Here is a 23,321-nt window from a genome sequence, read left to right on the forward strand (position 1 = left end):
GGCCCTGTACTATAACAGGTACACTGCGTATAAGATTTATAGGTGCTTCTCACAAAATTAGAATATCATCAAAAAGTTGATTTAAGGTCTTCAATACAAAAAATTAAACTCATATTATATAGAGTTGTTACAAACAGAGTGATCTTTTTTAAGTGTTTATTTCTGATAATGTTGATGACTATGGCTTACAGCCAATGAAAACCCAAAAGTCATCATCTCAGTAAATTAGAATAATAAAAAACACCTGTAAAGGCTTCGTGAGCATTTAAAAAGGTCCTATAGTCTGTTTCAGTAGCTCCACAATCATGGGGAAGACAGCTGACTTGCCTGATGCCCAGAAGGCAGTCATTGGCACACTCCACAAGGAGGGTAAGCCACAAAATGTCATTGCTAAAGAAGCTGGCTGTTCACAGAGTGCTGTATGCAAGCAAATGAATAGTAAGTTGAGTGGAAGGAAAAAGTGTGGGAGAAAAAGGTGCACAAGCAGCCAGGATAACCGCAGCCTTGAAAGCCTTGTTAAGAAAAGGCCATTCAAAAATTTTGGGGATATTCAAAGGAGTGGGCTGCTGCTGGAGTCATTGCTTCAAGAGCCACCACACACAGACGTATCCAGGACATGGGCTACAAGTGTTGCATTCCTTGTGTCAAGCCATTCATGACCAATAGACAACACCAGATGCATCTTACCTGTGTCAAGGAGAAAAACAACTGTTGCTCAGTGGTCCAAGGTGTTGTTCTCAGATGAAAGTAAATTTTGCATTTCATTTAGAAATTAAGGTCCCAGAGTCTGTAGGGAGAATGGAGAGGCCACAATCCGAGGTGCTTGAGGTCTAGTCTGATGTTATGACCCCAATGGCAGAGGATCTCAGAGGTTTCAGCAAAGTCTGCAAACACAAAAAAACAGCTCATAGGGAAGTGGTAACTAGGCTGACCGTATACCTGATCCTAGCACAAACAACTAGCAGTAGCCGGGGAACGTACCTACATTGATTCTAGACGTCTCACGCCAGCCGGAGAACTAACTAACCCTATAAGGGAAAATAAGACCTTTCTTGCCTCCAGAGAAAAGACCCCAAAGTTAAATACAGGCCCCCAACAAATAATAATGGTGAGATAAGAAGAAAAGACAAACATAAGAATGAACTAGGTTTTAGCAAAGAGAGGCCCACTGACTAATAGCAGAATATAGGAAGATGACTTATACGGTCAGCAAAAAACCCTATCAAAATATCCACGCTGAATATTCAAGAACCCCCGAACCGACTAACGGTGTGGGAGGAGAATATCAGCCCCCCAGAGCTACCAGCAATATTAGGAATCACATTTTGTACAAGCTGGACAAAAAATTAGAACAATGCAAATAAACAAAAATAAGGAAGCAGGACTTAGCTTATCTTGCAAAGAACCAGGACCAGCAAACAGGAGCAAACAGAAATGAACTGATTACAACGATGCCAGGCACCAGACTAAGAATCCAGGAAGTTTAAATAGCAACACCCCTGTCCTAACGAACCAGGTGGGTACCAAGCTGGAGAAAGATAATCCCAGTGCGATACCACTAGTGACCACAAGAGGGAGCCAAGAAGTATAGTTCACAACAGTACCCCACCTTTAAGGAGGGGTCACCGAACCCTCACCAAGACCACCAGGGCGATCAGGATGAGCAGCGTGAAAGGCACGAACCAAATCGGCCGCATGAACATCAGAGGCGACCACCCAGGAATTATCCTCCTGACCATAGCCCTTCCATTTGACCAGATACTGAAGCCTCCGTCTAGAGAGACGAGAATCCAAGATCTTCTCCACCACGTACTCCAACTCGCCCTCAACCAACACCGGAGCAGGAGGCTCAACAGAAGGAACCACAGGCACAACGTACCGCCGCAACAAAGACCTATGGAATACGTTGTGAATGGCAAACGACACCGGAAGATCCAAACGAAAGGACACTGGATTAAGGATTTCCAAAATCTTATAAGGACCGATGAAGCGAGGCTTGAATTTAGGAGAGGAGACCTTCATAGGAACAAACCGAGAAGTCAGCCACACCAAATCCCTAACACGAAGTCGGGGACCCACACCGCGGCGGCGGTTGGCAAAACGCTGAGCCTTCTCCTGTGACAACTTTAAGTTGTCCACCACATGATTCCAAATCCGCTGCAACCTATCCACCACGGAATCCACCCCAGGACAGTCAGAAGGCTCAACATGCCCCGAGGAAAAACGAGGATGAAAACCAGAGTTGCAGAAAAATGGCGAAACCAGAGTAGCGGAACTAGCCCGATTATTAAGGGCAAACTCAGCCAATGGCAAGAAGGTCACCCAATCATCCTGATCCGCAGAAACAAAACATCTCAAATAAGCCTCCAGTGTCTGATTAGTTCGCTCCGTTTGGCCATTAGTCTGAGGATGAAAGGCAGACAAAAACGACAAATCAATGCCCATCTTAGCACAAAAGGATCGCCAGAACCTGGACACAAACTGGGATCCTCTGTCAGACACGATATTCTCAGGAATGCCGTGCAAACGAACCACATTCTGAAAGAACAAAGGAACCAGATCGGAAGAGGAAGGCAACTTAGGCAAGGGCACCAAATGGACCATCTTGGAAAAACGATCACACACCACCCAGATGACAGACATTCCTTGAGACACCGGAAGATCTGAAATGAAATCCATGGAAATGTGTGTCCAAGGCCTCTTCGGGACAGGCAAGGGCAAAAGCAACCCGCTGGCACGAGAACAGCAAGGCTTAGCCCGAGCACAAGTCCCACAGGACTGCACAAATGACCGCACATCCCGTGACAAGGAAGGCCACCAAAAGGACCTAGCTACCAAATCTCTGGTGCCAAAAATCCCCGGATGCCCTGCCAACACCGAGGAATGAACATCGGAAATAACTCTGCTGGTCCATTTATCAGGAACAAACAGTCTGTCAGGTGGACAAGAGTCAGGTCTACCAGCCTGAAATCTCTGCAACACACGTCGCAAATCAAGAGAAATAGCGACAAGATTACTCCCTCTTTAAGAATACCAGCTGGCTCTGAGACTCCAGGAGAGTCAGGCACAAAACTCCTAGAAAGAGCATCAGCCTTCACATTCTTTGAACCAGGCAGGTACGAAACCACAAAGTCAAAACGGGAGAAAAACAATGACCAACGAGCCTGTCTAGGATTCAGGCACTTAGCAGACTCGAGATACATCAGATTTTTGTGATCAGTCAAGACCACCACACGATGCTTAGCACCCTCGAGCCAATGACGCCACTCCTCAAATGCCCACTTCATGGCCAACAACTCCCGATTCCCAACATCATAGTTCCGCTCAGCAGGTGAAAACTTCCTAGAAAAAAAAGCACATGGTCTCATTACAGAGCAACCAGAGCCTCTCTGCGACAAAACAGCCCCTGCACCGATCTCAGAAGCATCCACTTCAACCTGAAAGGGAAGTGAGACATCAGGCTGACACAAAACAGGCGCCGAAGTAAACCGGCGCTTCAGCTCCTGGAAGGCCTCCACGGCTGCAGGAGCCCAATTAGCAACATCAGAACCTTTCTTGGTCATATCCGTCAAAGGTTTAACAACGCTAGAAAAGTTAGCGATAAAATGACGGTAGAAGTTAGCAAAACCCAAGAACTTCTGAAGACTCTTAACAGACGTGGGTTGAGTCCAATCATGAATAGCTCGGACCTTGACTGGGTCCATCTCCGCAGCAGAAGGGGAGAAAATAAAACCCAAAAAGGGAACCTTCTGCACTCCAAAGAGACACTTTGAGCCCTTCACAAACAAAGCATTATCACGCAAAACCTGAAACACCATCCTGACCTGCTTTACATGAGAGTCCCAATCATCAGAAAAAAACAAAATATCATCCAGATAAACAATCATAAATTTATCCAGATACTTCCGGAAGATGTCATGCATAAAGGACTGAAACACTGAAGGAGCATTAGAGAGCCCAAAAGGCATCACCAAGTACTCAAAATGACCTTCGGGCGTATTAAATGCAGTTTTCCATTCATCTCCCTGCTTAATGCGCACAAGGTTGTACGCACCACGAAGATCTATCTTGGTGAACCACCTGGCACCCTTAATCCGGGCAAACAAGTCTGACAATAGAGGCAAAGGATACTGAAATTTAACAGTGATTTTATTCAGAAGCCGATAGTCTATACAAGGTCTCAAAGATCCGTCCTTCTTGGCCACAAAAAAGAATCCCGCACCAAGAGGGGAAGAGGATGGATGAATATGCCCCTTCTCCAGAGACTCCTTGATATACGAACGCATTGCGGTATGCTCAGGTACACACAGATTAAATAATCTTCCCTTAGGAAATTTACTACCCGGAATCAAATCTATAGCGCAGTCACAGTCCCTATGAGGAGGAAGAGCACTGGACCTGGACTCGCTGAATACATCCTGATAATCAGAAAAATACTCAGGAACTTCCGAAGGAGTAGAGGAAGCAATGGACACCGGCGGGGAATCGCCATGAATTCCCTGACAGCCCCAACTTGACACAGACATTGCCTTCCAATCCAAAACTGGATTATGGGTCTGTAACCATGGTAGACCCAAAACGACCAAATCATGCATTTTATGCAGAACCAGAAAACGAATCACCTCCCGATGTTCAGGAGTCATGCACATGGTTACCTGTGTCCAAAACTGCGGCTTATTTTCCGCCAATGGCGTAGCATCAATACCTCTAAGAGGGATAGGATTTACCAACGGCTCAAGAACAAAACCACAGCGTTTGGCAAATGAAAAATCCATAAGACTCAGGGCAGCACCTGAATCCACAAACGCCATAACAGGGTAGGAAGACAATGAGCAAATTAAAGTCACAGACAAAATAAATTTAGGTTGCAAATTACCAATGGCGACAGGACTAACCACCTTTGTTAAGCGTTTAGAGCATGCTGATATAACATGTGTAGGATCACCACAGTAAAAACACAACCCATTCTGACGTCTATGATTTTTCCATTCATTTCTAGTCTGAATTCTACCACATTGCATTAAATCAGGTGTTTGTTCAGACAACACCACCAGAGGATTAGCGGCTTTGCGCTCCCGCAAACGCCGGTCAATTTGAATAGCCAGCCCCATGGAATCATTCAGACTTGTAGGAATGGAGAAACCCACCATCACATTCTTAATGGCTTCAGAAAGGCCATTTCTGAAATTTGCGGCCAGAGCACACTCATTCCACTGAGTAAGCACAGACCATTTCCGAAATTTTTGGCAATACACTTCAGCTTCATCCTGGCCTTGAGAGATAGCCAGCAAAGCTTTTTCTGCCTGAATTTCAAGATTGGGCTCCTCATAAAGCAATCAGAGCGCCAGAAAAAATGCATCAATATTTGCCAATGCCGGATCTCCTGGCGCCAACGAGAAAGCCCAATCCTGAGGGTCACCACGCAAAAAGGAGATAACTATTTTAACTTGCTGAGCTGAGTCTCCAGACGAACGAGGTCTCAAAGATAGAAACAATTTACAATTATTCTTAAAATTCCTAAATTCAAATCGATCTCCAGAGAACAGCTCGGGAATAGGTTCTGACATAGGACTACTAGTAACAAAATCCTGAATGCCCTGCACCTCTGCAGCAAGCTGATCCACACTAGTAATCAGAGTCTGGACATTCATGTCTGCAGCAAAGCTTAAAGCCACTCAGAGAAAAAGGGGAGGAAGAAGAAAAAAAAACAAAAACTCAGAACTTCTTTTCTTTTAATCCCACTTCTGCAATGCATTAACTATTCACTTAGGCCTGGCATACTGTTATGACCCCAATGGCAGAGGATCTCAGAGGTTTCAGCAAAGTCTGCAAACACAAAAAACCAGCTCATAGGGAAGTGGTAACTAGGCTGACCGTATACCTGATCCTAGCACAAACAACTAGCAGTAGCCGGGGAACATACCTACGTTGATTCTAGACGTCTCGCGCCAGCCCGGAGAACTAACTAACTCTATAAGGGAAAATAAGACCTTTCTTGCCTCCAGAGAAAAGACCCCAAAGTTAAATACAGGCCCCCAACAAATAATAACGGTGAGGTAAGAAGAAAAGACAAACGTAAGAATGAACTAGGTTTTAGCAAAGAGAGGCCCACTGACTAATAGCAGAATATAGGAAGATGACTTATACGGTCAGCAAAAAACCCTATCAAAATATCCACGCTGAATATTCAAGAACCCCCGAACCGACTAACAGTGTGGGAGGAGAATATCAGCCCCCCAGAGCTACCAGCAATATTAGGAATCACATTTTGTACAAGCTGGACAAAAAATTAGAACAATGCAAATAAACAAAAATAAGGAAGCAGGACTTAGCTTATCTTGCAATGAACCAGGACCAGCAGACAGGAGCAAACAGAAATGAACTGATTACAACGATGCCAGGCACCAGACTAAGAATCCAGGAAGTTTAAATAGCAACACCCCTGGCCTAACGAACCAGGTGGGTACCAAGCTGGAGAAAGACAATCCCAGTGCGATACCACTAGTGACCACAAGAGGGAGCCAAGAAGTATAGTTCACAACAGTCTGAAGTTTCCACAATCGGTGACGGTTTGGGGAGCCATGTCATCTGCTGGTGTAGGTCCACTGTGTTTTATCAAGACCAAAGTCAGCGCAGCCATCTACCAGGAAATTTTATAGCACTTCACGCTTCCCTCGCCAACAAGCTTTTTGGAGATGGAAATTTAATTATCCAGCAGGACTTTGCACCTGTCCACACTAATCTTGGCATGGCACAGGTTGAAAATTACCAAACTCTCTTTAAAAAAACTCCCAGTCTGGGAAACATCTAACTCTTTGATGTAGAATTGCAGTAGCGCAGGCGCTATGCGGAACAGTTGCCCGTTTTGTTCCTCTGGTTTCACCAGTGCCTCTTCCTGCCTGCTTCAGTGCTGCCAATCCCTCTCCTGCAGCGCTGCTGGCCTCTCAATCTGCAGATTCTCAGGATGCATTAGTTATTTCATAATTCATCATCCTTGTCTTCCACCGCCACACCCTGGTCCTCCTGACTTGGTGACTTGACAATAACTAGCTGACTTATCGGTAACTCTATCTTATCATCATCTTCCGCCTTAGACAATATTTGTCATTCCCCACCATCATCTTTTTGTGGCCATGGCTGTTTTAAGATTTGTGTATCACTAAACAGCATGTTCTCCTGTCTCACTTGGAACATGCAGGGTGAGGGGCCACAATTAAGAAATTATGTTGTATAATAATTCCTCTGAGTGTCCTTGTGTGGGATCACTAGTCTCCTGAGACTCAACATGAGGAGGAGGGAGGATCAGGGTGAGGATGAAGTGAACCATACTCTTGGTTGGTGAGACTGGACCATCTGGAAGACCTGGTGATGCTGCCAAGCATGCTGGAAGCAATATCTGCTTTCCAACCGACCACCTGTTTGCACTGCTCTGGCTTCAGAAGTTGTGTACTGTGCTTTCCTGTAAAGGAAACTATGTGTTGTGGAAGGGCATGTTTCTTGCGCTTCAGCAACAGGTGTAGTTATACCTGCCCCACATACTCGGCATCTGCGTACACCATCATCACCACTTTCACTTCCCCGTCCCTTACTGCATGCATTTTCTAAGTGCCATGTCTCTTGAAATCAATTTTTTTATATAAATGCAAAATTTGATCGCCCATTGCAATCAAACCATTTTTTTTAGTTTAATACCACCATTATGTACCACAGAGCACGTAATACTGTATGGATGAGTAATTTACTCAAGAATAATTTTACAACACTTTTTGTGAGTGTTGCTTACAAACAAAATGTGCCACAGACCACATAATACTGTATAGATGAAGAATTGAATGCAGAAAACATTTATAAAACTTTTTGGAAATGTTAGATATCACAGAAATGTACCCCACAGCACAGTGAAAAAATGCTAAATGCTTTTTTGTAGTTTCAGGCCACGTGCAGATTTTTGCAGATTTTGTGCGGATTCCACCTGCTGTTTTACACCCGGAGATTCCTATTATGGAGCAGGTGTAAACCGCTGCGGAATCCGCACAAAGAATTGACATGCTGTGGAATAAACAACGCTGTGTTTCATGCACATTTTTATCTGCAGTATGTGACCTGCGGATTTTGTTTTCCATAGGTTTACATGGTACTGTAAACTCAGGGAAAACTGCTACGAATCCGCAGCCGCCAATCCGCTGTGGATTCGTAGCAAAATCCGCAATGTGTGCACATACCCTCAGATAACACATAAATGTACCCCAGACCATGGAATACTGTATGGCTGAGAAATTTAATTTGGAAAAAATTTTAAACACTTTTTTGAGTGTTATATATCACAAAAATGGACTCCAGACCACAGAATATTGTATGGCCGAAAAATTTATCCCAGCAAAAAATGTTTGTGCTTTTTGGACTGATAGATATCACAGTAATTTACCCCAGACCATGGAATACTGTATGGGTATTTATTTTAACTCAGAAAATTTTTTAAATGCTTTCTTGCAGTGTTAGATAACACAAAAATGTAACCCAGAGCATGGAATACTCTATGAGTGAGCAATATAATCCAGAAAAAAAAAATCAACACTTTGTTTGAGTGTCATATAACACCAAAATGGACCAGAAAGCACATACTCAATGGATCGAAGAACATATAAAATGTTATCCCACACAAAAAAATGCTGCAGCTATATATTTTGCAAGAGACCGCACAGCCCTAATCCCTGTCTACAGACTGTATTCTACCACTGTCCCTGCTCTTGCAACTCTCCCTCCATAGACTAATGCAGAATGTATGTGATACAAACAGCAAAGCAAATGGTTAGGCCTTAGAAGGGCTTCAGCTTCAGCACCAGTATCAACACTACAGGACTCTGATTCATTTTAATGTGCACACAGGCTTGGACAAGCACTCTCTCCCTCCAATATTAACTGTCACAGAGCTGTGCAATGCAATCAGTGTGCCGAGCCAGGCTGTGCGTTTTCTTTTATAACCCGTGATGATGACACATGGCTAGCCAATTACAGTAATGCCATAACTAAGATGGATATGGTAATTACCTTGATGCGCCGGCAATCTCCACATGCTTATTAGCTGTGTAACAGACGCCAAACATTCAGTTTTAAATTGAGCACCGAGTAACAAATACATCCAAGCACCCAGATACTTGAGTGATAACCGAGTATCGCCGAGTTAGTTTGCTCATCCCTACTAGTTTTGTATCCTCTGGAACTCTTTGTTCTTCGCATGTGTGGAACAACTTGTGCATTGTGTCTTTACTGGTAGGTTGTGGTAGGTTTATAAACAAATCACGGGTAGACGGATATTGAATAGGGATGCTGTGAGCACCTAGTGAATGATCAATCTATATCTTTTGTGATTTTGCCAATTTAGTAATCTTAGGTGCTTTAGCCCTGCCGTCTGTTATAATCTATTTGAGATTATTGTAATGTTATATTAATATTGATATCCGTTCTCTATAGGATGGTTCCCCCATGGGGTATGTTTTGGTGTAACATTGATGTGGCTTATTTTAAATTTGTTTTTCATCTTTAATAAAAAAATAATTTTTATATTCTACCTATGGTTGGCTTCATTGAGGGGATGGTGGAATAAAGTTGTCTCTTGTTGGTTATTAGCATTGTTGTGAAGTACCATTATACTTTACCTTGGGACAATTTCTGGATTAATCATGATCTTATTTAGCCATTATTTTTTCTACACAAAAAACACTTGAAAATTCCATCTGTTCTATCAGAATGAAGGATTTCTCCATTTTTTGTGTTGGTGATAGGACTAAGAGAAAAACAGATTTATATTATAATATTATAAATCATTACAGGATCTGTCATATGCCAAAATTATAGTAACGAATTCCTCAAATGTTACTAATTGTAATACATGATCAAAGTTTACTCTCCTTCCCTCCAAAAACATGTATTTATTCTTGTAGGTCATAGTGAAAAATCATCAGCTGTTGTGAACGCCATGCAAAGAAAACCAATTGAATTTATGGAATGTAAAAATTATTATGTTAGAGAATCTACATACCATTGCAAGGTAAGGTAAAATCAAGAGAATAATTTTACATTTTCAGAGAGAGAAATGCTTCTTGTGTGGTTATGATGTAATACAAAAATGTTATATAACTGTAGAAAAAGACATGGACTGCACATCTCATTATTCATACTGTGATCTAATGCAGCTAGGCAAAAATTGACAAACTGAACATGAGGTTCTTAGTTTAAGATTCTAATCAGACTGTATGAAGCCCACTGCCATATCACGGTGAACCTCTCAGCGAGTATCTAGCTTGAAAGGTGCGGCGCAGTGCTCAACCCTCTGTCACAGCGAAAGTGCACGAGCAGAGCGGGGCGACCTGGTTCCCCATAGCACCCATACTGCAAGGCAGAGTTCCCATAACTCCAGGCCGCACCACCCCACAGGCACAAAACCACAGCAACAATGACCACCACACACCACCAACACCAGGTGAATAGATGTAAAAATGTCACCTTCCAAAAGCTCTCAGGCTGTGGACTGAGAACACAAATTGTTGGAACCCCTCTCTCAATCTCCTGCTAATTAAAAAACACCTGGGTCAAATAGGAGAAGTGCTGGTCCAAGAAGAAAAAGGACAGTATGATGTGAGCTATAACTATAGAAAAGACATGGGCCACATATCCCAATAGCCATAGTTTGACCTAATGCCGCCGGGCGAAAATTTACAAACTGAACATAAGGTTCTTACTTTAACATTCTGATGAGACTGGATGAAGCCCACTGCCACATACAAAATATACAATACAATATGTTTTTTAACATATGAATGATCCAATAAAAATATGAGATAATCATATTGTGGAAATTTGTTATCTTGGAATCCTCTACAGATATCAGTTTTAAAGGGCTTTATAGCATTCTTAAACCTCTTTGCTATTGCTCAGAGCTTAAATGGCTTGTCCAGGATTTTATCCTATTCTTTGTGTGTACCTATGCTGCAAAATACTGACAGTTTGTAATATATACCCTGTCAGCATTCTGCACTGTTACCTAGATACCACACTTCGGGATGTAAACAGCTCTCTCCTAGTTCTGGAAGAGCTTGTCACATCCTGTCTATAGTTCTCCTGTCTGGCAGAAACTGGACATAGCCTCACAACAGACACCATGCCCCCTGTCTCTGACAAATCCTTACCCTTCCTCCTGCGTCAGCATCCCTATGTCAGCAGTCCGATCAGTGAGCGATCATGTGACAAATGCTCGAATCAGCAAGTAGAGCAAAACAGGGTGCATATTACGCATCATTAGGACTCCACATAACAATGTTAACTCTCAGAATTACAAACATGTAAATGACACCTATAATTAAGGCCTCCTTCACACACCCATGTTTCCAGTACGTGTGGTATCCATTATTTTCATGGATTCTGTTATGACCCCAATGGCAGAGGGTCTCAGGAATAATGCTAAGTCTGTAAATACAGAAAACCAGCTCATAGGGCAGTGGTAACTGGGCTGACCATATAACTAATCCTAGCAACACAAATACCAGCAGCCGGGGAACGTTCCTACGTTGATCCTAGACGTCTCGCGCCAGCCGGAGAGCTAACTACCCCTAGAAGGGAAAAGAAAGACCTTTCTTGCCTCCAGAGGAAATACCCCAAAAGTTGGATAGAAGCCCCCCACAAATAATAACGGTGAGGTAAGAGGAAAAGACAAACATAAGAATGAGCTAGGTATTTAGCAAAGAGAGGCCCACTAGCTAATAGCAGAATATAGAAAGATAACTTATATGGTCAGCAAAAAATCCTATCAAAAATATCCACACTGGAAATTCAAGAACCCCCGAACCGTCTAACGGCCCGGGGGGAGAACACCAGCCCCCTAGAGCTTCCAGCAAGGACAGGAATCACATTTAGTACAAGCTGGACAAAAATGATAGCAAACAAATAACCAAAAAAACAAAGAAGCAAGACTTAGCTTAATTTTGCAAAAACCAGGACCAGCAAACAGGAGCAAACAGAATGTGTCTGATAACACCGATGCCAGGCACTAGACTAAGGTTCCAGGAGGTTTATATAGCAACACCCCTGAAGTAACGACCCAGCTGGGTGCAAACTGAGGGAAGGAAATCCCAGAGTCATATCACTAGTAACCACAAGAGGGAGCCAAAAAAGTCTAATTCACAACAGTACCCCCCCCTTAAGGAGGGGTCACCGAACCCTCACCAAGACCACCAGGGCGATCAGGATGAGCAGCGTGAAAGGCACGAACTAAATCGGCCGCATGCACATCAGAGGCAACCACCCAGGAATTATCCTCCTGACCATAACCCTTCCACTTGACCAAATACTGAAGCCTCCGCCTGGAGAGACGAGAATCCAAGATCTTCTCCACCACGTACTCCAACTCGCCCTCAACCAACACCGGAGCAGGAGGCTCAGCAGAAGGAACCACAGGCACAACGTAGCATCGTAACAAAGACCTATGGAACACGTTGTGAATGGCAAACGAAACCAGAAGATCCAAGCGAAAGGACACTGGATTAAGGATTTCCAATATCTTGTAAGGACCGATGAAGCGAGGCTTAAATTTAGGAGAGGAGACCTTCATAGGAACAAATCGAGAAGACAGCCACACCAAATCCCCAACACGAAGTCGGGGACCCACACCGCGGCGGCGGTTGGCAAAACGCTGAGCCTTCTCCTGTGACAACTTTAAGTTGTCCACCACATGATTCCAGATCTGCTGCAACCTATCCACCACAGAATCTACCCCAGGACAGTCAGAAGGCTCCACATGTCCCAAGGAAAAACGAGGATGGAAACCAGAGTTGCAGAAAAATGGCGAAACCAAAGTAGCGGAACTAGCCCGATTATTTAGGGCAAACTCAGCCAACGGCAAGAAGGTCACCCAATCATCCTGATCTGCTGAAACAAAACACCTCAAGTAAGCCTCCAGAGTCTGATTAGTTCGCTCAGTTTGTCCATTAGTCTGAGGATGAAAGGCAGACGAGAACGACAAATCAATGCCCATCCTAGCACAAAAGGATCGCCAGAACCTGGAAACAAACTGGGATCCTCTGTCAGACACAATATTCTCAGGAATGCCGTGTAAACGAACCACATTCTGAAGGAACACAGGAACCAGATCGGAAGAGGAAGGCAGCTTAGGCAAAGGCACCAAATGGACCATTTTTGAAAAGCGATCACATACGACCCAGATGACAGACATACCCCGAGACACCGGGAGATCAGAAATGAAATCCATGGAAATGTGTCCAAGGCCTCTTCGGGACAGGCAAGGGCAAGAGCAACCCGCTGGCACGGGAACAGCAAGGCTTAGCTCGAGCACAAGTCCCACAGGACTGCACAAATGACCGTACATCCCGTGACAAGGAAGGCCACCAAAATGACCTAGCCACCAGATCTCTGGTGCCAAAAATTCCCGGATGACCTGCCAACACCGAGGAATGAACCTCGGAAATGACTCTGCTGGTCCACTTAGCAGGAATAAACAGTCTGTCAGGTGGACAAGAGTCAGGTCTACCAGCTTGAAATCTCTGCAACACATGTCGCAAATCAGGAGAAATGGCTGACAAAATAACTCCTTCTTTAAGAATACCAACAGGTTCTGTGACTCCAGGAGAGTCAGGCACAAAGCTCCTTGAAAGAGCATCAGCTTTCACATTCTTTGAACCTGGTAAATACGAGACCACAAAGTCAAAACGGGAGAAAAACAATGACCAGCGGGCCTGTCTAGGATTCAAGCGTTTAGCAGACTCGAGATACATCAAATTTTTGTGATCAGTCAAGACCACCACACGATGCTTAGCACCCTCGAGCCAATGACGCCACTCCTCAAATGCCCACTTCATGGCCAGTAATTCCCGATTGCCAACATCATAATTCCGCTCAGCAGGCGAAAAATTCCTAGAGAAGAAAGCACATGGTCTCATTACCGAGCAACCAGGGCCTCTCTGTGACAAAACGGCCCCTGCCCCAATCTCAGAAGCATCCACCTCGACCTGAAAGGGAAGTGAGACATCAGGCTGGCACAAAACAGGCGCCGAAGTAAACCGGCGCTTCAACTCCTGGAACACCTCCACGGCCGCAGGAGCCCAGTTAGCAACATCAGAACCTTTCTTGGTCATATCCGTCAAAGGTTTAACAACGCTAGAAAAATTAGCGATAAAACGACGGTAGAAGTTAGCAAAACACAAGAACTTCTGAAGACTCTTAACTGACGTGGGTTGAGTCCACTCATGAATAGCTCGGACCTTGACTGGGTCCATCTCCACAGCAGAAGGGGAAAAAATAAACCCCAAAAAGGGAACTTTCTGTACTCCAAAGAGCCCCTTTAGCCTTTAACAAACAAGGCATTCTCACGCAAAACCTGAAACACCATCCTGACCTGCTCCACATGTGAGTCCCAATCTTCAGAGAAAACCAGAATATCGTCCAGATAAACAATCATAAATTTATCCAGATACTTCCGGAAAATATCATGCATAAAGGACTGAAATACTGAGGGAGCATTAGAAAGCCCAAAAGGCATCACCAAGTACTCAAAATGACCTTCGGGCGTATTAAATGCAGTCTTCCATTCATTACCTTGCTTAATGCGCACAAGGTTGTACGCACCACGAAGATCTATCTTGGTGAACCACTTGGCACCCTTAATCCGGGCAAACAAGTCCGACAAGAGAGGCAAAGGATACTGAAATTTTACAGTGATTTTATTCAGTAGCCGATAGTCAATACAAGGTCTCAAAGATCCGTCCTTCTTGGCCACAAAAAAGAATCCCGCACCAAGAGGGGAAGAGGATGGACGGATATGCCCCTTCTCCAGAGACTCCTTGATATATGAACGCATTGCGGCATGCTCAGGTACTGACAGATTAAATAATCTTCCCTTAGGAAATTTACTACCTGGAATCAAATCTATGGCGCAGTCACAGTCCCTATGAGGAGGCAGAGCACTGGATCTGGACTCACTGAATACATCCTGATAATCAGACAAATACTCAGGAACTTCCGAAGGAGTAGAGGAAGCAATAGACACCGGCGGGGAATCAGCATGAATTCCCTGACAGCCCCAACTTGACACAGACATTGCCTTCCAATCCAAGACTGGATTGTGGGTCTGTAACCATGGCAGACCCAAAACGACCAAATCATGCATTTTATGCAGAACAAGAAAACGAATCACCTCCCGATGTTCAGGAGTCATGCACATGGTCACCTGCGTCCAAAACTGCGGTTTATTTTCCGCCAATGGCATAGCATCAATACCTCTAAGAGGAATAGGATTTACTAACGGTTCAAGAACAAAACCACAGCGCTTGGCAAATGACAGATCCATAAGACTCAGGGCAGCACCTGAATCCACAAACGCCATAACAGGGTAAGAAGACAAAGAGCAAATTAAAGTCACAGACAAAATAAATTTAGGTTGCAAATTACCAATGGCGACAGGACTAACAACCCTTGTTAGGCGTTTAGAGCATGCTGATATAACATGTGTAGAATCACCACAGTAAAAACACAACCCATTCTGACGTCTATGATTTTTCCGTTCATTTCTAGTCTGAATTCTATCACATTGCATTAAATCAGGTGTTTGTTCAGACAACACCACCAGAGGATTAGCGGTTTTGCGCTCCCGCAAACGCCGGTCAATTTGAATAGCAAGCGCCATAGAATCATTCAGACTTGTAGGAATGGGGAAACCCACCATCACATTCTTAATGGCTTCAGAAAGGCCATTTCTGAAATTTGCGGCCAGAGCACACTCATTCCACTGAGTAAGCACGGACCATTTCCGAAATTTTTGGCAATACACTTCAGCTTCATCCTGACCCTGAGAAATAGCCAGCAGGGCTTTTTCTGCCTGAATTTCAAGATTGGGTTCCTCGTAAAGCAATCCGAGCGCCAGGAAAAACGCATCAATATTCGCCAATGCCGGATCTCCTGGCGCTAGCGAGAAAGCCCAATCCTGAGGGTCGCCCCGCAAGAAAGAAATAACAATTTTAACTTGCTGAGCTGAATCTCCAGATGAACGGGGTCTCAGAGAAAGAAACAATTTACAATTATTCTTGAAATTCCTAAACCTAAATCGGTCTCCAGAAAACAATTCCGGAATAGGTATTTTAGGTTCAGACATAGGACTACTGGTAACAAAATCTTGTATACCCTGCACACGAGCTGCCAGCTGGTCTACACTTGTAATCAAGGTCTGGACATTCATGTCTGCAGCAAGCACAAGCCACTCAAAGGTAAAGGGGAGGAAGAGAAGGGGAAAAAAAAACAAACTCAGAATTTCCTTTATTATCCCACTTCTGCAATGCTTTAAACATTCAATGTTGGCCTGGCATACTGTTATGACCCCAATGGCAGAGGGTATCAGGAATAATGCTAAGTCTGTAAATACAGAAAACCAGCTCATAGGACAGTGGTAACTGGGCTGACCATATAACTAATCCTAGCAACACAAATACCAGCAGCCGGGGAACATTCCTACGTTGATCCTAGACGTCTCGCGCCAGCCGGAGAGCTAACTACCCCTAGAAGGGAAAAGAAAGACCTTTCTTGCCTCCAGAGGAAATACCCCAAAAGTTGGATAGAAGCCCCCCACAAATAATAACGGTGAGGTAAGAGGAAAAGACAAACATAAGAATGAGCTAGGTATTTAGCGAAGAGAGGCCCACTAGCTAATAGCAGAATATAGAAAGATAACTTATATGGTCAGCAAAAAATCCTATCAAAAATATCCACACTGGAAATTCAAGAACCCCCGAACCGTCTAACGGCCCAGGGGGAGAACACCAGCCCCCTAGAGCTTCCAGCAAGGACAGGAATCACATTTAGTACAAGCTGGACAAAAATGATAGCAAACAAATAACCAAAAAAACAAAGAAGCAAGACTTAGCTTAATTTTGCATGAACCAGGACCAGCAAACAGGAGCAAACAGAATGTGTCTGATAACACCGATGCCAGGCACTAGACTAAGGTTCCAGGAGGTTTATATAGCAACACCCCTGAAGTAACGACCCAGCTGGGTGCAAACTGAGGGAAGGAAATCCCAGAGTCATATCACTAGTAACCACAAGAGGGAGCCAAAAAAGTCTAATTCACAACAGTATTCCTCACATGCGCATTGCAGCCTAACCACGTGTTCATGCAAAATGTACTGAGACAGGTTTGTTTTTTTCTGGCAGCACAGATGACGAGAGCCAATACAAGTCTATATATCCATTAAAACAGTGTATAGCATACAGATGCCACTGGGGGCTTTTTCTAAATCACGTATTTCAGAGATTTATATGGAAACCCTGGTGTAAGGGCTTAGCCTTACTGCAATCTTTAGGAGTCAGAATGAACATCAACAGCATGTCAAGAATTGTTTTTATTTCTTTTTCACCCCATTTTTCATGCAGTATAAGTGATTAGATGACTTTATTCTTTGTGTTGTTGCGATTACAACGATACCAGTTTTCTTTTTTTTATGTTTTGCTGCTATCACACAATAAAAGAAGCTTTTTTTTGTGAAAACTCGTTTTTGTATAGCAATATTTTGACAGCTATAATTTTTTCATATTTCTGCAGACAGAGTCATGTGAGGGCTTGTTTTTTGTGGAACGAGTTGATGTTTTTATTTGTACCATTTTTGGGCACATGACATTTTTTATTCCTTTCTATTCCTATTTTGGGGAGGCAGAATGAATAAAAATTAGAAATTCAGGAATTGTTTTTTCTTTTATGCCATTCCGCATGTGGTAAAATTGATAAGGTAACATTATTCTTAGGGTCCCTATGATTACAGCAATACCACATTCATATAGTTTTTTTTATGTTTTGGCACTTTTACACAATTAAAACTATTTTAAAATAATAATAATAATTTTTGCATCAGTTTATTTTGAGAGCTATAACTTTTTTATTTTTCTGTTGATGAAGCTTAATTATGGCTTGTTTTTATGGGACAAAATTACATTCAATGGTACCATTTTAATTTACATTTGTTTTTTTGATCGTATTTCATTCCACTTTTTGTTCGGCGGTATAAGGAAAAGCATAGTTTTTTTGCCTAGATAGCTTTATAAGGTAAAAGAGTACCTGAGGCCATGACTCCTTTGTAGAGGGATACATAGTCACTGCAGCACCTTGCTGAGCTGCACCTGAAAGCCCAGACCTTAATCAAATTAAGAATCAGTGATCAGACTTGAAGATTGCTGTTCACCAGGAGAAACCAAGCCGTCAAACTTGAAGGGCCTGGAGCAGTTTTGCTTTTAGGAATGGGCAAAAATCCCATTGGCAGGATGTCAAAAGCTCATAGAGACTTATCCTAAGTGATTTGCAGCTATAATTGCCACAAAAGGAGGCTCTACAAAGTACTGACTTTAGGAGGATGAATAGTTATGCACACTGAGGTTTTCAATTATTTTGTCCTATATGTTGTTTTTTTCACAATAAAAAGAAAACGTAATATTCACAGTGGTAGGCATGTTATTTACATGAACTGATGCAAACCCTCAAAAAATGTGAAATTCCATGTTGTGTGGTAGCAAAACATGAAAAATGTCAAGGGGGTGAACACTTTTCCAAGCTACTGTATGTGACCATTTCTGATTGCATTATAGTGCTCACAGCCTCACATCAACTACATCCTTGAAATGTTGTGTGGATTCCTTTCACCAGAGGTCATAAAAGCTGAGGTTCTCTTGGAATTTTGGGGATCAATTTGGGGGATACTCATGGAGATTATTTTTGGGCTTTATGTCAAAAGGATATGCTGCTTGAAATGGGTTTGCTCAGTTGGTTTATTTACTCACCCTCAGCTTCAAGCCAAAGATGAGATGGGACAACCCAAAGTAAATGAAGCTATAACCCTATATATACATACAAATGAGAATTCTAATGTGACACATGTAAAGCTGGTGACGGATTCCAACGGAATAGCAGAATTTACACTCAGTACCGCAGATTGGGAATCGGATATATTTATAAAGGTAAGTCAGTCGGAAGATCGTTATATAGAAATGCATTGAATTTAGATGCAGAGGAACAGAGCAGATATGCTCCATTAAAGGAGCAATTGCAGTTACTACAAAAAATTATCCAATCAATATATTTCAAGGATACTGAATTTGCAGTGATTTAAAAATAAGGGGTACGATGTTCAGAAGTGCACTGTAACCTTTCTGTTTAATAATTATTGGGGGTCTAAGCCCATGTCCAAACATAACATATCAGATAGTTAAAACCAGAGATTTTTTCCTATCCTACAGGTGCTGATGAAATGCATAGGGACTAGTCATGAGCAAGTATGCTTGTTACTCAAGATTTCCGAGCATGCTCGGGTGTTCGAGTATTTTGGTTGTGCTCGTAGATTATGTTTGTGTCTCTGCAGCTGCATGATTTGTGGCTGCAAGACAGCCTGAATACTTGTGGGGATTCCCTAACAAACAGGCAATCCATGCATGTGTTCAGGTTGTCAAACAGCTGCAAATCATGCAGCTGCGGAAACACAAACATAATCTACGAACACACCCAAGATACTCGGAGAACACCCGAGCGTGCTTGGAAATCTAAAGTAACAAGCACGGTCGCTCATCACTAATAGGGACATATAGGAAATTAGTGGATTAATAACAGAAATGTAGGTAGTTGGTTCCTGCATGGGCGGCACTTCCATTTAATGTGCAATATAAGGAAACAAACTAAACCTATTATTATTATTATTTATTATTATAGCACCATTTATTCCATGGTGCTTTACATGTGAGGAGGGGTATACATAATAAAAACAATAATCTTGAACAATACAAGTCACATCTGGTACAGGAAGAGAGGGGACCTCGCCCATGAGGGCTCACAGTCTACAAAGGATGGGTGAGGATACAGTAAGTGAGGATAGAGCTGATCGTGCAGTGGTTTGGTCAATCGGTGGTTACTCCAGGTTGTAGGCTTGTCGGAAGAGGTGGGTCTTCAGGTTCTTTTTGAAGGTTTCGATGGTAGGTGAGAGTCTGATATGTTGTGGTAGAGAGTTCCAGAATAGGGTTGATGCGCGAGAGAAATCTTGTATGCGATTGTGGGAAGAGGAGATAAGAGGGGAGTAGAGAAGGAGATCTTGTGAGGATCGGAGGTTGTGTGTAGGTAAGTACCAGGAGACGAGGTCACAGATGTATGGAGGAGACAGATTGTGGATGGCTTTGTATGTCATGGTTAGGCTTTTGTACTGGAGTCTCTGGGTAATGGGGAGCCAGTGAAGGTATTGACAGAGGAGAGAAGCTGGGAAATAGCGGGGGGACAGGTGGATTACTTGGGCAGCTGAGTTTAGAATAGATTGGAGGGGTGTGAGAGTGTTAGAGGGGAGGCCACAGAGCAAGAGCTTACAATAGTCGAGGTGGGAGATGATGAGGGCATGGACTAGGGTTTTTGCAGATTCTTGGTTTGTACGGATCCGTGAAATAATTTTGAGTTGAAGGCAACAGGAGGAGGAAAGGGCTTGGATATGTGGTTTGAAGAAGAGATCAGTGTCAAGGATTATCCTGAAACAGCGAGCTTGTTGGACTGGAGAGAGTGGGCAGCCGTTTACTGTAATGGATAGGTTCGATGGGGGGGTCGCGTGAGATGGGGAAAGACGATGAAAGACAATGAATTTGACTAACTGGGATCAGAATGACAGTGATTGACTATAAAATCCCTGATTTCTTGTTTTACTTGCTTTATTGTACACGGCACTTTGCATATGGATCGTAAAATGAACTTGGGCTCAAAATACTTCAACAAAGGTGCATATGAGTACATTATACTGTATAAAAGTATACTAGAAAAAACTATAAAGTATAAAAGTATATTAGTCAGCAAAAAAACAACTTACATGCTGAAATTTACTTATTAATTCTTTTTAATAATGTCATGGATTACATGTAGTCTACTGACATCTAAATATAAGAATATAAATTTGGCAAACTCATTTTAGAGTTTTAAACATATAAATCATTGTACTGTCCCTCCAAAATCGGAATATTTTCTGATGTTTGTAATAAGATACATAAATGTTGTAAAGACCCTGCTGTGACTTCTTTTTTCAGGCACGTTGTTCATCTGATGTTCAGGATGGTGATGTTGAGGATTCTGACAATTTTCTGTATTATTCTCCTGAATCTATGTCCCGAAGTATGTTGGCGCTTTCACCATATGAGCCTAAAACTGAAAGCTCACTGACAGTGCAAAAGCATCCGAGCGATTTATCCTGTAACACTGATCAGACAATCACCGTGGAATATGACATCCATAGGAAAAACCTGAATGCTGACACAGATCATCTTGACTTTTTCTACATTGTAAGTATTCATTTTCTTGGAATTATAATCGTACTTTTTGTAAATTTGGAATTAACATCATAGTTTTATTGTTTACAAGATCCATAACAAATTCATCACTGAATTTCACCTATGATAAGTTAATATCAGGGTAAAAAATGAAGTACAAAATCATGAAAATAAAAATATATTTTATTTATTTTAAATATTAAAACTATTATTCTCATACAAATAAAACAAAGAAAAGTGCTAGATTTGAACATAAAACTATTAAGAGGGAAGTAATTACATGATATACCGCACGGTATTAATATACAAAAGAAAAATGATTGTAAGCCAAATATATATATATATATATATATATATATATATATATATATATATATATATATATATATATATATATACTTTATATTTGCACCCGGTTCAAAAAAGTTTCAAGGCTGGAAAAATGATTAATAATTGCTACCAAAAAAGAGGCATCTAATAGAGAAAAAGTCCAGTGAATGGCATATGCTAAGAAACTTTATTCCATAAAAATAAAAAAGACCAACATATTGCAACCAGCCCTATGACACACTAGTGGGAAAGCACGATCAACGCATTTTGACTTTCACCTTATTCATGATCTGACCTGGGAACATGTTGTTGCCAGTTTGCTCAATCCCGGCAGATACAATGGCGTCCCTCTGCCACGATGTGGATTTGCTCTGCTTCTTCAGGAGGCTTCGCCGGGACTGAGCAACATAGTGCTAAACAGGTACATAATTGTCATGCTGCTGCAGTGCAGTGTAACGCAACCTCCATCAGTGGGAGCATGAGAGGGAAGTGAAACTGGGTACACGGAATAGCTCCACAGAGAAGCAGCACAGGCGCCACCAAGTGGCGAGAGAGTGGTCAGACAAGCCGAGTCAAAAAACCTTCAGAGGCAAAGTGCAAAAGGCAGTAAGCAATATACGTGGTCAGGAGGGTCAGCAACAGTCAGAAGCGGATAAGACAAAGACAGAAAGCAGAAGCGAGTCCGAATACAGGCCGACTCAGAAACCAGATAATCAAACCGAGAAACAGAGAAAACGCTGGGATAAAGGTAGACAGAGGAAGACAACAGACACGGGGCAAGTCAGGGATTACAGCAGGACAAATCAAGAGTTACCAGAGTCAGGTTTACACACTGAAGGCAGAACTATAGCTGACACAGCCAGCAGGATGCCTGGGAGCTAAATAGCAAACCTGAACCCAGAGTGAGGCAGAGCAAAGTTAACCCTTGACATGAGCCGCCCAGAAAAAGAGCAGACAGGATTAAACCCTGGAACGGGTCATGACAATAATGCATTATTATTATTGATTTGCCTTCCCTCACGGTTTTATTTTATAAGCCTGGTAGAGCATTACCCTGATTGAATAACATTCTTTCATACTGTGTCTACATCAACATGGATGCTGATATTTTGTAAAATGCCTCTTTTTTGGTAGTAATTATTAATCATTTTTCCAGCTTTGAAACTTTTTTGAACTTGGTGCAAATAGAAATCACATATATATATTTGTTTTATACTGTATATACTCGAGTATAAGCTGAAATTTTTAGCCCACTTTTTTGGGCTGAAAATAACCCTCTCGGCTTATACTTGAGTCAGTGTCAGTGTAATAATTATAGGGGATAACTCAGGAGACTCTTTGCGTGGAACAAGACAACTACAGGACACAGTTTTATAAGTGGTAAAGTCTATATTATCACACGGTGATACAAACAGGTGCAGAGAGAAACTCAAGTCCACAACACTTGGTGCAAATAATAAACGCAGCTTAGCAGTCTATAGGAAACTTCAGAGAGAAATTCAATCAAGCAGAAAGTCTATGAAGAACAGTTATTCTTGAGGAAACTTGACACGAATAAATCCTTGTCTTAGTCCAAACACAGATAGATATGCTTATAAGGCAGTTCAAATCATATCTTAGCTCAACCAGGGATGCCTGGTTAATAGTCTCAGGTTATTGCA

The 23,321-nt window shown here is 42.4% G+C and overlaps 1 protein-coding gene across 1 annotated transcript in view; it reads left to right on the plus strand.

The window, feature by feature from the left end:
* Nucleotides 1-23,321, plus strand: part of LOC143769709 (alpha-2-macroglobulin-like protein 1) — a 289,826-nt gene that overhangs the window by 81,629 nt on the left and 184,876 nt on the right. The window contains exons 10-12 of the mRNA XM_077258495.1: nucleotides 9,942-10,048; nucleotides 18,832-19,002; nucleotides 21,091-21,342. Of these exons, the coding sequence (XP_077114610.1) occupies nucleotides 9,942-10,048; nucleotides 18,832-19,002; nucleotides 21,091-21,342 (530 nt within the window). The remainder of the gene's footprint in view (nucleotides 1-9,941; nucleotides 10,049-18,831; nucleotides 19,003-21,090; nucleotides 21,343-23,321) is intronic.

Source organism: Ranitomeya variabilis, chromosome 4 (assembly GCF_051348905.1).
Source record: "Ranitomeya variabilis isolate aRanVar5 chromosome 4, aRanVar5.hap1, whole genome shotgun sequence".
Lineage (NCBI taxonomy): Eukaryota > Metazoa > Chordata > Amphibia > Anura > Dendrobatidae > Ranitomeya > Ranitomeya variabilis.